Source organism: Larimichthys crocea, chromosome VII (genome assembly GCF_000972845.2).
Source record: "Larimichthys crocea isolate SSNF chromosome VII, L_crocea_2.0, whole genome shotgun sequence".
Taxonomy (NCBI): domain Eukaryota; kingdom Metazoa; phylum Chordata; class Actinopteri; family Sciaenidae; genus Larimichthys; species Larimichthys crocea.
Genome location: NC_040017.1, coordinates 4,939,799 through 4,953,865, shown reverse-complemented (window position 1 = coordinate 4,953,865; position 14,067 = coordinate 4,939,799). Strand labels below are relative to the sequence as shown.

Below are 14,067 nucleotides of genomic sequence, written 5' to 3'. Positions count from 1 at the left end.
CAGAAGTGTCAAAAACTGCAGTTCCTCAAATGTCCACTTGAGGCTGGCTACAGAAGCGCTGACAATAAAAAGAATTGAGCATGATGTCGCCTACAGGTTTCTAAGAGCTGTTTTGAAGCTCGGTGTGGTGGCTCTGGCCTCCGCCATGCTGGCTGTCCTGCCTCTTCCGCCTCTCGGTTCATCTAAATATCGGCAAAAAATCTTGATTTTAATATAGGCTCTTATGGAGGTTAACTTGTTCTGTAGCCAGCCTAAAGTGACAACTCAAGGGGTTGCAGTTTCCACATTGGCTTCATTTCCCAGCCACGCAGGATGACGCTTGTCTCCATAAGTCCCCATGTAAAAATGTCCAACTTCACAGCAGAAATATACATGTTTACAGCCTGGTACAAAAAACAGTTTTGGTCTCTATAGCTAATTTCCCCGTTCATGACAACTGTACTGAGGGTGAATTTATATACAACTCACCTGTTCACATTATATTAAGGCTTAAAGTTATGCAGAATTAAAAGTGTGGACGCTTTGATTGACAGGTGGGTGCTGTTAGAGTTGGCTTGTTTGAGCACACAGACTTCATTCAGCCCACCTCAGGTCCAACAATGATCCACGTCTCTGCCCATTTTCAGAGGCAGCAGAGGCAGGACTGCCAACATGGCGGCAGCCAGAGCCACCACACTCTGAGATTCACCTGTGGGTGACGTCACACATACCACATCCATTCTTTACACTGTCTGTTTATCTATCTCAACAATGTATCCATTACCTTTAGCTCACTTCAGACATCTCCTCGCTCGCTCATTAGTTTTTCATAAACTTTCAACAACAGCGTATCATGTTTATGTGTTGCAGTCAGGGCCGGTCCTAGCTATGGGCAATGTGGGCGGCCGCCCAGGGCGCATTCTCCGTGGGGGGCGCACGAACGCCCGAAAAAGCAAAAAAACGGTAATTTTCGATACCGCTCATTAAGTTAGCGGAGCGGGCGCCCCGGGAGCGGGGTGTTGACAAGGCAGAGGGGGGCGTCGGACAGACCGATGGGGGCGCACGCATCCAGGGGCGCACGGGCGGCCGTTAGGGCGCACGAGAAAATGTTTTCTCTTGTAGTGTCCTCTTGTTTTTGCTAATGTATGAAACTGATCAGATAGGCTGAAAGTAAAAGGAACATTTAAATCAAATGACTTTGACATTTGGTGGCAATCTTCACTATAAAGGCAGCTCTCGCAAGACTGACAATCCTAAGGGACAGAAAAATGACATTAATATATTGTTACTAAATTAATGAGTGTAATTTCTGTAATGGCAAAATTTCTGAGATCATTAGCAGCTTCTACTCAAGGTCAGAATATCAGTTGGGCAAAGTTGGAAAACTGCAGGTCCCAGAAGCCCCTGGATAAGGAAAGTTGGGTTTGATCAAACTATCCAGCCACTGGTTGATTTCTGGTGTTTCTGGTGTGGTGAGAGTAACAAATAAAAAGAGCTGTGTTTCTCAACTATTTATCTACCCTGTCATCCTGACAGATCAAGGACAGAGGACTAACTATTGCCAGTTCTTAACACATTCATCATAAAACACCTCATTAAGCAGCAACATCATGAAGTGATGTGTGAGGGAACATCGTCTTGTTGTATGTGTCATATTTGACCTGCAGAGGGCACTAGAGGAGCTGATTCACAACCTTCTCGTCAACAGGTGAAGTCCAATCTCTTCTCAGAGATGTTGGAAACAGCCTCTCCGTCCTCTCCATTATCTTATTTTCAAGTGGCATACCTGCTGTAAATTACACACTTCAGATCTATTACAGAGCTTCCATCATGTTCCTCAGACGAGTATGGGAGGTTTAAAAGGTTTGACAAGGACAGAAGTGGACTTGTAATTCTTCTCACATCCTTGACATTTTGCTGCCACTTTCTGCTCCACTGTCAAATCACTATAATCGCGCCGCCACCATATGTTGAAGTAAAGTAGACACAGCAATTACAGTGAATGGGCTTTGAAAGAAGTTCTACCAATGATGTTTAGATCACACACGAGGCTACAGGAAAACCAAACTTTTAGACAGATTAACCAAAGTCTATGACAAATTTAATTTAGACTTGATGATTATACTAAATTAAGTGTCACAAGGACAATGAATGTCTGACCTTTCATTCAAAAACATAAATGTCAACTGCATGGTGGCACTAGAAGAAAAGTCAGGCCATCACTAAAGTCATTAGCATTCATCCTCTGGGTACCTCAAATGTCTCTAAAATTTAATTTCATGGTAAACCATCAGATAGTTGTTGAGATATTTTAGTTTGGATCAAAGTGGTGGACCAGCTGAAAGACCAATTGCCATCCATAGATGGTAAATAACCAATGCAATGGTTTGGTTGATCCTCTTGGGAGTATGATCATAGATAACATATTTGAATGCAAAATGATATACTATAAGTTCACCAGAGCAGACTGATTATATCAATTGAGGATGTGATTGGAAAAAAAGTGAGAAAAAAACAGAGATGGAAAGCGTTCATCCTCTGGTGAGCATAAATGTTTAAGACAATCTGCCCTTTAAGTCTGAACTGTTTTTTGAAACGTCTTACAAAATTGTGGCCTGTCAGTTTTGCTTGACAACAATTCAGTGGATCATCAAAGCCAGGAAGTTTCATCCTCTGGGGAGCATGATATATCAAGCAAATGTAACTGAAATAGAGCCATTTGTTGTCCTTGTTGTCATGGACCAAAGTTTGGGCTAAGGAGGTAATCTAATCTGACAGTGGCACAACACAAAAGAACAGGCATCTGAAATGTCAGTGGGTCACCAATACAGTATGAGCGTTATGGTTCAATCCTTTCGTGAGTATGAACATACATACTGGAATACAAAAGTATTGGAGTAACGGAAAGTGTTAATCCTCTGGTGAGCATTCAAGGCATTTTGCCCTTTAGATCTCACAGATTTTTAAACTTCTTGTGAACCTTTGGTCCGATTTGCGTAACAACGGTTAAATGGGGCATCAGAACCAGGAAGTTCCATCCTCTGGGGAGCATGATATTCAAAGCAAATGTTACTGAAACAGTCAATTGTTTTCAAGACACCTTGTCCCAGACTAAAATTTGGGTCAAGGAAAAACTCTAACCTGACAGTGGCACTATATGATCATGTCTTGATCAGTGTCGCTCCTCAGCAGGAGATGCATGCAGCCGTCATATGGCTGCGGAAGCTCATGCCGCAGGAAGGAAGTCCTTCTGACTGGCTGTTAGTGCAGGCTGCACGCTCTGTCTGACTGGCTCCTCCACTTTCACCTGTGTCTAAAATTAGGCTCTGCACTGAGCTCAGGCTGTTATTATAGAAGAGGGTGCAACTGCTAGAGGTTACAAGCAACTGAAACTAGGGAGGAAACGGTTAAGGGATCCACCCAGAACGAACATGTATGAGAGTGCTTGAAATTAATTAGCAAGTAGAGCTGGGTTTTATGAGCGTGCACACACACACACAGTGTCAATATAATGGCATGTATTAGTCACTAATTATCCATGATAAAACAGGGCGGAAAAACAAAACAATCAAACTACGCGTAAGAACATTTCTAGAACGTTAACTCTGCGCATGTCAGCAGACATCCATCTCCTCCAGCTGCTTACAGCACAACCACACACATTAAGATTGCATTTGTCTCTCAAACACTATAAATAGAACATATGAATTTATGATTGTGCTCACAGTTGCCGACTCAGATTCCAGTAGCAACATCTGCTCTATGTGCTGAGGTTCGTTCCTCCTTCCTGCAGAAGCTTCAACGAGCATCAGGACAGTTTGATTCCATGAATTCACCTTGTGTGAACAGTTAAATGAATTATATATTTGTTCACACTGAGCTGCAAAGTCACTCTTCTAAAAAGGTTAATGAAATAATAAAGATAACAAGTCAGTTCGTAATGTTTAATTTAGATTGTTTAATGTTAATTCCATGCTGTGTTTCAGTAAGAACAGTACAGATTCCCTGTCTGTGGCTTCAGTCAGATATCCAGTAGTACAAATCAGCTCCAAGTTACACATAATGAAGCAAAACAGGAAGAGAAACAAAGGAAATGGCAAAGAAAGAAAACCTCTGAACCTAGAGGAGCTTTAGTAAAACACAGGGGAGAAGCAGCAGAAAATATGTGTTAACTCATGCAAGCACTGACTATCATGATTTTAAGGCTCTCTGTTGCGGAGCGGGGCCGAATATTCAGACTCATCTTTTACAGAAGTGAGAAATCTCCCAAGTTTTGTTTTTTTCTTTTAAATTAAAACCACCAACCTGTGATAAGTCAACCTTCAGAGATTCAGCATGTGTGCACAGTTACAGTATTTCAGCACAAAGTACAGTCCAAGGACACCTACAAAAACATGACAACAGAATCACTATGGTGTACGAATTAAGCACGGCTTTGCCCCACATGGATATCGCGAATTTTGCCAACTTCCTCTGAAAAACCTAAGTTAACAAAAAAAGGGCACTTGTTGTTCCAAGTTGCCCATAAAAAGGTAAAATGATTCGCATTTCACTAAAAACAGATAAAATAGCTCCCATAACTAATAGTCGACATTATCAGTAATAAAAGTTAATTTCTGTAATTACATTAAGAAAAAAAAATTCTCAATACATCCAGCAACTGATAAAAATATTGAAGAAAAAGCAAAAACAAACAAAAATACAATAATGAAAACAGAGAACATTTCAGAACTGTACCAGGACAAAAAAACAAACAAAACAAGAACAATCCAGGGACTCTTCACCTTTGTCTTTCTAACATTGTATTTCCTGTCTCAATTAAGTGGTATTTACTTGAATGATGTAAGGGCTAATATAAAAATAAAAAAGAAGAGAAAAATAAAGTTGTTAACCCCGTGGACCTGCTGGACCGTGGAGCTGCAGAGGTGGAGGAAAGGAAAGGAGGAGAGAGGGGGAAGAGGAAGGCGACTCGCAGGAAAGGGAAGAGGAGTTGGGGGGGGTGGAAGGAGGACGAAGGTGGGAGGAGTGTGAGGAGGTGAGGGGGAGGGTCTCAAGTTGTTGGCTGTTGGTGGCATAGTCTCACTGGGCCTCGTCCTCAACATCTTGCAGTGCCTCTGTGTTCTGTTCTTCACCTGGTCAGGAGAAATATATAGTCAGTGTTCAGGATCCTTTATGAGCGAGCAGCTTAAAGGTCCAGTGTGTGAGATTTACACAATACAGCTAAAATGGGATAGAACATTCAGAACTATGTTTTCATGAGTGTACAATCACCTGAAAACAAGAACGGTTATTGCTTTTGTTACTTTAGAATGAGACTTTTGCATCTACATCTCCTCTTTGGCGGAGTCCACCATGTAGCTCAGAATGAACAAACTATACACTGGCTCCAAATAGGGCCTCCGCCATAGTTTTTCTTTCACACAATGAAGGACGGGCGAGGCAAGCGGGTTGCAATCCGCAACTACATCGCTAGGTGCCACTACATCCAACACACTGGTCCTTTACACGGTTCAATTACAAACCTTGGACAATCCAGTTTGGAAACTGGCCAAGAGCAACACTACGGCCATTTTCCATCGTTATAAAAAATAAAATACTAGAATTAATATTTTTTTTAAAAATTTAAAAAAAAAGATGATGAAAGAAAAACTACTATTCAGATCTAGACCTAATTCTGTCACTTGTTCCCCACCATTAGGTCTACAATTTCTGGAGCCATGGAGGCTGTAGCTTGAGAAAGATGAAGGAACATTTCTGCACTAGAATCATGTATAGAACGATTTGACAAAATAAGATGATTTGCTTTGAAAACAGGATGTCATATTCTGACAGCACTGACACACTCTTGTAAGAAAATGTCATGTTTTGACTGCACAGTACGGCTCGGCACGCTTTTGGTACCAGGCACTTTTCTTGATGAAGTTTTCCGCTGCAGCTAATACTTCCTCAGTGTAGATGTGATTCTTTAGCTGTCCGTCATGGTGACAGCAGGTGAAAATGCCATGTAATCATCAACAATGCAGCACGAACACACGAACAATAGAGGATATTCTTTCATCGATGATTTCAAGTGATGACTGACCAATTTATGCTCTGCAGTGTTTTCACTCCATCGTTTAGTATCAGTTCAGTTTGATCCACAAGTCTCCACAATGGAAAACCAAAAAAGAGCCAGTAGAGTCGAGTCGTATCATGCAGTGGAAACACGGCATAAGATGTGAAGGACTCAAGTACAGATTAAAATGAATGAATAAAAACATTTAGATTTTGTGCACTGAACAAGGAATCAAAGTTTCTTCTTACTGAGCTGATCTGCTTAAACTGCTGCTTTTTGTTTTAACATATTTGACTTTGTCCAAGTGTAAAAATCCTCAATCCGCCTGGAAACTTCAGTCTGAACGCATGCTGAACCCAAACATAACTTTCCCTGGAGTTTGGGGTTGAGTGCAAAGTGGTATCAAACTGTGTCACAGTGACTCATTCATGTACAGTGATTAGAAAACAGTGTGAAAGCCTTGGAGGTAAAAACAGTGTGACGAGTGTTTGAAACTGATCAAGTCAGTTGAGCTTTTACACAAAACTACATACGTGCAGACACATCTGACTATTGTTCTTAATGGAGATGCATCATTTCCTTTTTGCTGTTCTAGCAGAGGCTGCATGCGTTAAAACGGTCGACTACTACGGCGTGTGCAAGCACTCTAGCATGATCGTAAGCTCTGTTCTTCGGTGTAAAAACCAGTTTAACAAACAACTCCGTGGACACACACACACCCTATACAAACAGAAGTCAGGCTCAGCTGAACCGCTAAAAACGCTAGAAACTGTTTTAACGGACTGTGGTTGAAGATCAAAGATTACAGCCTGTAGCAGGAGTTAATGAATGAATGGCAAAGCCGCAGGGGAGTGGATTGAAATATTAAACCATGAGGGAGTTAGTGTGCAGAAGAAAAAGAAGGCAGCCACACACAGCTTGGGTGAGCAACACTTACAAAGTACAGTTAACATGGGAAATGAACGCTCGGGTTTGTTTCCTTTAGGACTCTACAGCAGAGGGAAAGAGACAAGAGAGATGACGAGTCACTGAGAAATAAAAAGGTGTTGGTGGATGCTCCGCAACACAGCAAACGAGAACTGTCGGAATGAATGGAGGAAGAGGGAAAAAAAGGAATAAATCGGGCTGATTGACTTCATGTTTATACATCTGAAACAATGTTTTGAAAGTTTTGTCGCAGGAGCTGTGACTTTTTCTTACAGCAGATTTACTCAGACGTAGCGTAATGTTAAAACATCAGAAGGAGAAATGTTAGCTGGTTGATATAATATCTATATGCAGATGACTGTCTACTGCCTACTAAACGTCTGAAAAGGAAGGAAGGAAGTGACTTGTGTCTGGTTTATAAAACTGTGACAATAGTCAAAAGTCTTTTTCTACATCAACATCATCTTCAGGTCGGCAAAGGACAGACAAGTTGAAATCTTACACACAGTTCATCACAGTTAAACTCAGCAGCTCGTCCAGTTGTTCTGTAAAGCTAACGTTAGCAAAGCTCACGTTTAAAATATCCAATACTGAACAGATTTTTTTTCCCTATTAAAAAACTACCCAAGTTTACTTTCAACTTTTCAAACACTGACCATTAGAGCTCACGATATTTTGAGCGTTCCTTCCTTTGTTGCCCAGTGAACATGTGAAGTTGTCTTTCTCCTGCTTGGCCCATAGACCTTATATTGCGTTGACGCCACAAATTCAGAACTTTGCAGACTTTGCTTTCAGTTGGAGACATCCAGTCATCTGTTTGAAATACTTTTAGAATAGTGGCCATTGAGGAAAATGCTCTTTGGGCTGCAGAGGAATTTTTCTCTGCAATACTGTGAGAGGCCACTGGACGAAACTTGAAGCAAAGCTGAGTGGCGACACCGTAACCAGTCAGGTCAGATTCTTCTCTGATCTGGAGCCGTTTACGGGTGTGAAGAGAGGCAGCTTAAAAAGTGGATCTATCTCCACTCTCTGTGCAGACATCCACTGTTAATGTAGCTGGAACTCTAAAACTATACTGCTTCATATTTAGAAATGGGCCGACAAGAAAGGAGACTGTTTGGAAAAAAGGAAACAAGAAAGTTGGACTGCCTGGAAACTGCTGAAAATGTGTCTGTCACTAAGTGAGCATAGGCCTTAAAATAAAAATAAACAATTTAGAAGTTTGTTTGCTTGTCGTCTTTTGGAATTCAGACTTTTTACAAGTCGCCATCATGATGTAGTTATTCCAGCATCTGTGTCATCACATTAAGGAGTGGAAGGAGGTTGTCCCCAAGTTTGTCAGTCAATTTATGTTATTGAACTGAGTAGCATTTTAAATGATAATATTGATCAGAAACTTTCTTTTCCTCCAGTCATTCAGCCTTGGATCAAATGCTATAGGGTGGAGAGCGGCGGGATCTTTTTTAGTTTTTTTATCTTCAGCTCAGCCACATGTGCATGAGTAAGACGAGGTTCAGGAACAGACTAACTCTGTTGTGCATGCATACTGAGCAGCATGACCCACGTCCTAAGCGCGTGGCCTGATGTCACGGTGGATCTTTGTGTGTGAGGCTTTTTCCTCTCTTTAAGCCTCCTTTCTAATTCCTGATAAACATGTGTCTTTTCAGGATTCATGTGTGTCCTTCTGGACGTTATTTTGCAAAGAAGTCAAATTTTATTACAGCAGATTTGGCTGACATCTGACTCCAGACACACTCAGCTTCTTCTTCTGTCTCCCACATTCACTTTCATGGAGTGCATGTGAAGCAGAGTGTGGAGGGTGACAGCCGCTAACAGTAACAAGAATTTTAAATTTGAAGAGAGTCAAGTTATTTGTTGCATGATCACAGTAATGACGTTAACAATCAGACAATGCAGAGAAAGTTTAAATCCCTGCAGTTCTGACCAGTCTTGAAATAAAGTCTTAAGTACTCTTAACCTGAGACCAAGACAGAGTAAGGGACCAAGACTGCTCTCTAATGCTACAACAGTGCTTGCAGTGATCAGAGAAATGACATGCACCTTCACTTGGATCACTGTGAGGCAGGCGCAGACTGGTCAAGGCGACGGTAAACACAAAGCAGACAACAGGAAACTGGAACTACTTAGCCCGGTGACAAAATAAAATCACATCCAATTACAATTAATGACTTGAGACTGTTAACTGATTGCAGCGATTGTCCTAGTGTCCTGCACACAAAGCTGTGCAAACAGACAAAGAAACAAAGGCTGTGCGCTCAGCAGAGACTAACTCTTTGATGGAGACCATTTTGATTTCTTATTTTACCGATTGCTGCCGTTATTTACTCGACCCATATCATGCCATGAAATATGACGACAAAGCTACTGTCATCAGGCGGATGCATAGCTTACTTTTCCTATGCTGCCTGTCAATGAGTAGAAGAACAGAGCATCAGTCAGACTGCTCACAGTATGAAGGTGCATTATGAATCCAGTGTAAAAAGCTTTTAGGCAGGTAAGAGGAGATGAGTGAGCGAGTTAGTGTGTCAGCATGTAGCCCTGCAAAGAAAGACTGCAGAGACAAACAGATACAGTTCAATTTGAACACAATGCCTCAGATTAGTATTATAAATGGAGTGGGGCGTGGTGTGTGTGGGGGGGGGCTCTGTGTATCTTACCCTCTCCCTGCATATCTGAAGTCCATAGTGTCAGGTTGTCACGTAACAACTGCATGATAAGTGTGGAGTCCTTGTAGCTGTCTTCACTCAGTGAGTCCAGTTCTGTGATGGCGTCGTCAAACGCAGCCTTTGCCAACCTGAACAACAAACATGTCTGTTTAAAAATCACATCAGACTTTGAGGTTTACGTCGGAGCTTTAACCCAATCACAAAGTACATTCACACTGGTTATTGTTAAAGCTCGTGCCTGTCACAATGAAAGAAGGTAGAAAGATATATTCCACATTGTCCATCTGTGTCAGGGGTCGTCTTTGTGGAACTTAATTCTTGTTTGCTTGCAGGTCTCTTATATATTCCTTTATGTATATGTGAGCAATAACAGGATTCAGAACAACACTGTCATTGTCCTGAGGTGGCCCAGTCAAGTCTAGCTCTCAGCCCAGAATGTGGAAACTGCTGTTCACTCACTGTTAGCTTACAACCTGCCAGTTAGAACCATGTTTTGAAGATGAATGGGGGAAACTTTCAGGGTAAAAAGGTGACACTGCTCAGCACTGACTCGACCTGTAGAGGTTTGGTTTATTCAGACAGGCCTTGTCACATCCACTGTGATTCAGTGCTGTTATACAATAAAACCTTAAAATGAACAGGGTTTAAAGTTTCAGCCTCGCTTGTCAGAACAATGGCCATGGTGGGGCAAAAGGTGAGAACGTCTAGTTACAGCGTGCATGGCAACGGGGGATTATTAGTGAGGGTAAAAACAAAGAGATGGTGTCAGGGTTCTTTATTGTCAGGGCTACGATACGGAAAAACCTTATGGTCAAATGTTGGAAGGTGCTGTGTGAGTAAAAGACACTCTGCTTTGATACTGTTCACACCAGACAAAGTGTAACAGAGAAACAGTAACCTGCAAGCGCGGTCGGGTGAGTTGAGGATCTCGTAGTAAAATACGGAGAAGTTGAGGGCGAGGCCAAGGCGGATGGGGTGTGTGGGAGGCAGCTCCAACGTGGCTAGATCGGTAGCAGTTTTGTAGGCCACCAGGCTGTTCTCTGCTGCCTCCTTTCTGTTGTTGCCGGTGGCAAACTCTGCCAGATACCTGTGGTAGTCACCCTTCCTGCAAAGGGGGGAGGGGGCAAAAGTGGTCACAAGATGAAGTTTGACAACTATAATGTGTTTCTGGAGCTAGCTGTGCAACTCATTACGCAAGCCTTCCCTTTATACACAGTAACATACTCGTGAAAAACATTTGATAACATCCTGTCCTGACCTTTGCCATCTGAACTTTACCTCACAGTGCTCCATATTTAACGAAAGGATTATGTCAAATAGCAAACTCAGTTATCATTCTGTGCAAAGAGAGTTCATCTATTCAGACCACAGAGCTCTTACATTTTGTTGTAGAAGACCTTAGACTCTCCCATGAGAGCAGAGGGGAGTAGGTGTCTCTCCAGTGCGTCCAGAATGTCACCACAGATTGATTTCAGCTCCTTCTCAACCTGCAACCAAACAAAATAGACACGATTATACGATCAGCAAAAACACAAAGACACTCCCTTTCCACCTCGGCGTGGCAGAAGAGTCTACATAGAGCAGGTTTCGTCCTCTGTCAGTGTGTGTGAGGGTGAACGTGGACATCTGCATGCAGCCAAAATCAGACAGTGACGACTGTATCTTGTATAAACGTGAATATATCTGTGTGTGCAGTGCACCCGGTGTTGCTGTGTGCGCGTCACCTTTTGGCAGCATCTGAACACCTTCGTATACACCAGTAGCTTCATGTTTAATTTGAATAATCCAAGTTATTATTAAACACTCACCAAGTACTTTGACAGTGAGAGATGCACCGTGTCCCAGGAGGGACTTAGAAAATGAAGGTAAAACAGCAGGATTACCCATCTCTGAATCCCATTAGGTCATTGACTGCAGTCCAACTGCCTCTCCCATCTCTCTGACACACTCTGGCCTCTCCCAGATTAATAACCAGCTCTTATTTCCCTTCATAAAAGCAAGAGAGAATGGAGGATTTGCCAACTATGACTCAGATGCAGTCTGTCCAGTAGCTCCACATAGTCTGTATTATTAACACGAGCTAGTGGGCTCACATTAGCACAACAAATCTGAGATGCTTCGACACGAGTAGCATATTTGGGACAAATGGGACAGCGGTGAATCCGTATAAGTGCTCCCCTGACTAAGTACAAACGCTAAGCTTGTTTACAGGAGGCGACATCCTGAGCCTTGTGCTGAGTGCTTTACCGTTTGCCTGTATTCCCGGATCATCTTCAGTTTCTCTTCTCCGCCCTTCGACTCTTCCCTCTGCTCGATGCTGCTGATTATCCTCCAGGAGGCTCTCCGAGCTCCGATCACATTCTTGTAGGCCACCGATAGTAGGTTCCTCTCCTCCACTGTGAGCTCCACGTCCATGCCCGCGACATTCTTCATAGACACCACCATCTCTGTTTGACGGGAAGACACATGGGACACACTTCACTTCAGGGGACAAGCTTAAAAAGTAGCCGTGTCGTCTGATTGAATGAAAGTTTGATTATCAATGTCTGTTCTTCAAAATTAAAGCATTATTTTCATCATGGAGCTGTGACATGACGCCCCCTAAACTGTGTGCCGACCACCAGGTAAGCACTTAGCCTGTAAACTATAAATCACTCTGTAAATACACTGGGTCCAAATCCCGTGAATGAGTCATGGCACATTCACTTAACGTTACTGGGCAACATATGACCGGCAGCAGTCTAAAAACAGCCTGTGCACGGCCTGTAATGGTATGACAGTCTGTCTGTCTGTCTGTCCGGAGTGAACCGGAGAGAGGAAGAGTCATTCTCGCCCATCGATCCGTACAGCCTGCTTTTTGCAGGGTGTGTGTGTGTGTGTGTGGTGGGAGACACCCCTCACCAAAGCGAACAGCTGCCCTCCTGCTCCCACTCCCCGTGCTAACACTCACAGCAGAGCTAACCTTGCAAGTCAGCTAACGGCTCGCTAATGTCAAAGGTGGCTATCACCGTAGGAGAAAAAAAAAAAGAAAAAAAAAAAACTTGGCACGGTGACTGCGGTTTCACACACCGTGTCGTGTCACCGGGTGTTAGTCGTTAGTATGTAACCGAGCCCAGCAGCTCGAGTGTTAAGCTCGCGGAGCTGTAGCATGGTGCAAGGGGAGGCAACTCCTGACAGCTCACGCTCCGGCAATCCGCCATTTTGTTGTAGCCCCCCCCTCTCCGCTAACGTTAGCCGCTGTCAGTCACATCAGCGCAATTCTGCTAAAACAAAGAGACCCCCTGACATTTGCTCTTGTCATAATGTCGCACTAGTCCCCCCCAACAAGGAGCCGCCTGCCATGTCAACGCGCAGCTGAACGCCGAGAGACGGCGGACACAGTCATGTTAGCCCTGCTGTTAGCATTGAGCTAAGCTACTTATGTTAGTGGAGCTGCTAGCTGATGCTAACGGAAAAAAAAAAATCCCCGCGGCGAACATGTCCCGCTCCAGCGAGCCCTCGGAGCGTGTCTTACCGTCATACCGCTCCGCCTGCTCGGCGAGCTTTGCCTGGTACACGAGGTCCTCTCGCTCAACCATCGTGTGATAAGATGAAGGTAGACTGGCGAACTGTTCAAAGCGACAATTCGTCTAGTGGAAAGACACGGCGGTGTGTGTGTGTGTGTGTGTGTGTGTGTGTCAGGTCTATCGGCGGTTCCTTGAAATCAAGTGGGTCGATGAGTGTGCTGTGTTCCGCCCCACCGGCAGCGCTGTGTGCTGGGGATGGAGTAAAGATGGCGTCCAGCCTCATCCGCGTACTGCACATACGCACATGAATCACCAGCTCTGATACGTCCCCCCCGTTCATTTGTATTTTTGCAAAGAGGGAACAGTTATCTGTGTCATTTAGAGGGAACAAAGCCACTAAATGCACCTTGAGTTTGTAAATCATAAATACAGTTATGTTAAAAAGTTCTTTCTTGCTTAGAAATAACCGAATAAGTGCGAAAAACAACAAAATGAAGTCATGTTGTACTTGAACGCAGCAAAAGTATATAGCAACGTGATTGTTGGTGTTGGTGTAAATGTTAAATAACGGTAAGAAAAACACTGAAAGCACTCAACAGCAATGTACCTTTCCTCCACAGTCTACTAGGACAATATTTATTTTTAATAAAATGATTCCTAACTTCACCTTTATTTATATATATATGTGTGTGTGTGTGTACACATATATACACACACACACATATATACATATATGTGTGTGTGTGTGTGTGTTTAGAGTCTTAGAGCTATAGTAAGCTGATGTACATACTGTTTAAACTTGTTTGGATACATTCCTACTGTACAGCCCCATAACTCTATACAGCGTTACTAAAAATACCTCATGGTTATATGAATGGCAATGATTTCTGTAACTAGGCAACTATCATGTGCA

General features: G+C 43.0%; 1 protein-coding gene across 1 annotated transcript; it reads right to left on the bottom strand.

Moving 5' to 3' along the window:
- Positions 1–3,917: 3,917 nt before the first annotated feature.
- On the bottom strand, positions 3,918–13,459 carry ywhae1 (tyrosine 3-monooxygenase/tryptophan 5-monooxygenase activation protein, epsilon polypeptide 1). Its single transcript, XM_010733259.3, has 6 exons — positions 13,163–13,459; positions 11,896–12,095; positions 11,029–11,135; positions 10,547–10,753; positions 9,640–9,776; positions 3,918–5,111 (listed from the first exon to the last, which is right to left on the bottom strand). The coding sequence occupies exons 1-6, from the start codon at positions 13,224–13,226 to the stop codon at positions 5,059–5,061; spliced, it is 768 nt and encodes a 255-aa protein (XP_010731561.1). The 5' UTR covers positions 13,227–13,459; the 3' UTR covers positions 3,918–5,058.
- Positions 13,460–14,067: the final 608 nt, after the last annotated feature.

What these genes read in the sequence shown, in the direction of transcription:
- ywhae1 (XM_010733259.3), bottom strand. Translation starts at nt 13,226, where the DNA reads ATGGTTGAGCGAGAGGACCTCGTGTACCAGGCAAAGCTCGCCGAGCAG. An exon ending in GCAGGCGGAGCGGTATGACG is followed by an intron (nt 12,096 to 13,162) that starts GTAAGACACGCT and finishes CCCGTCAAACAG; the next exon opens with AGATGGTGGTGTCTATGAAG. An exon ending in AAGGTCTTCTACAACAAAAT is followed by an intron (nt 10,754 to 11,028) that starts GTAAGAGCTCTG and finishes CCCCCTTTGCAG; the next exon opens with GAAGGGTGACTACCACAGGT.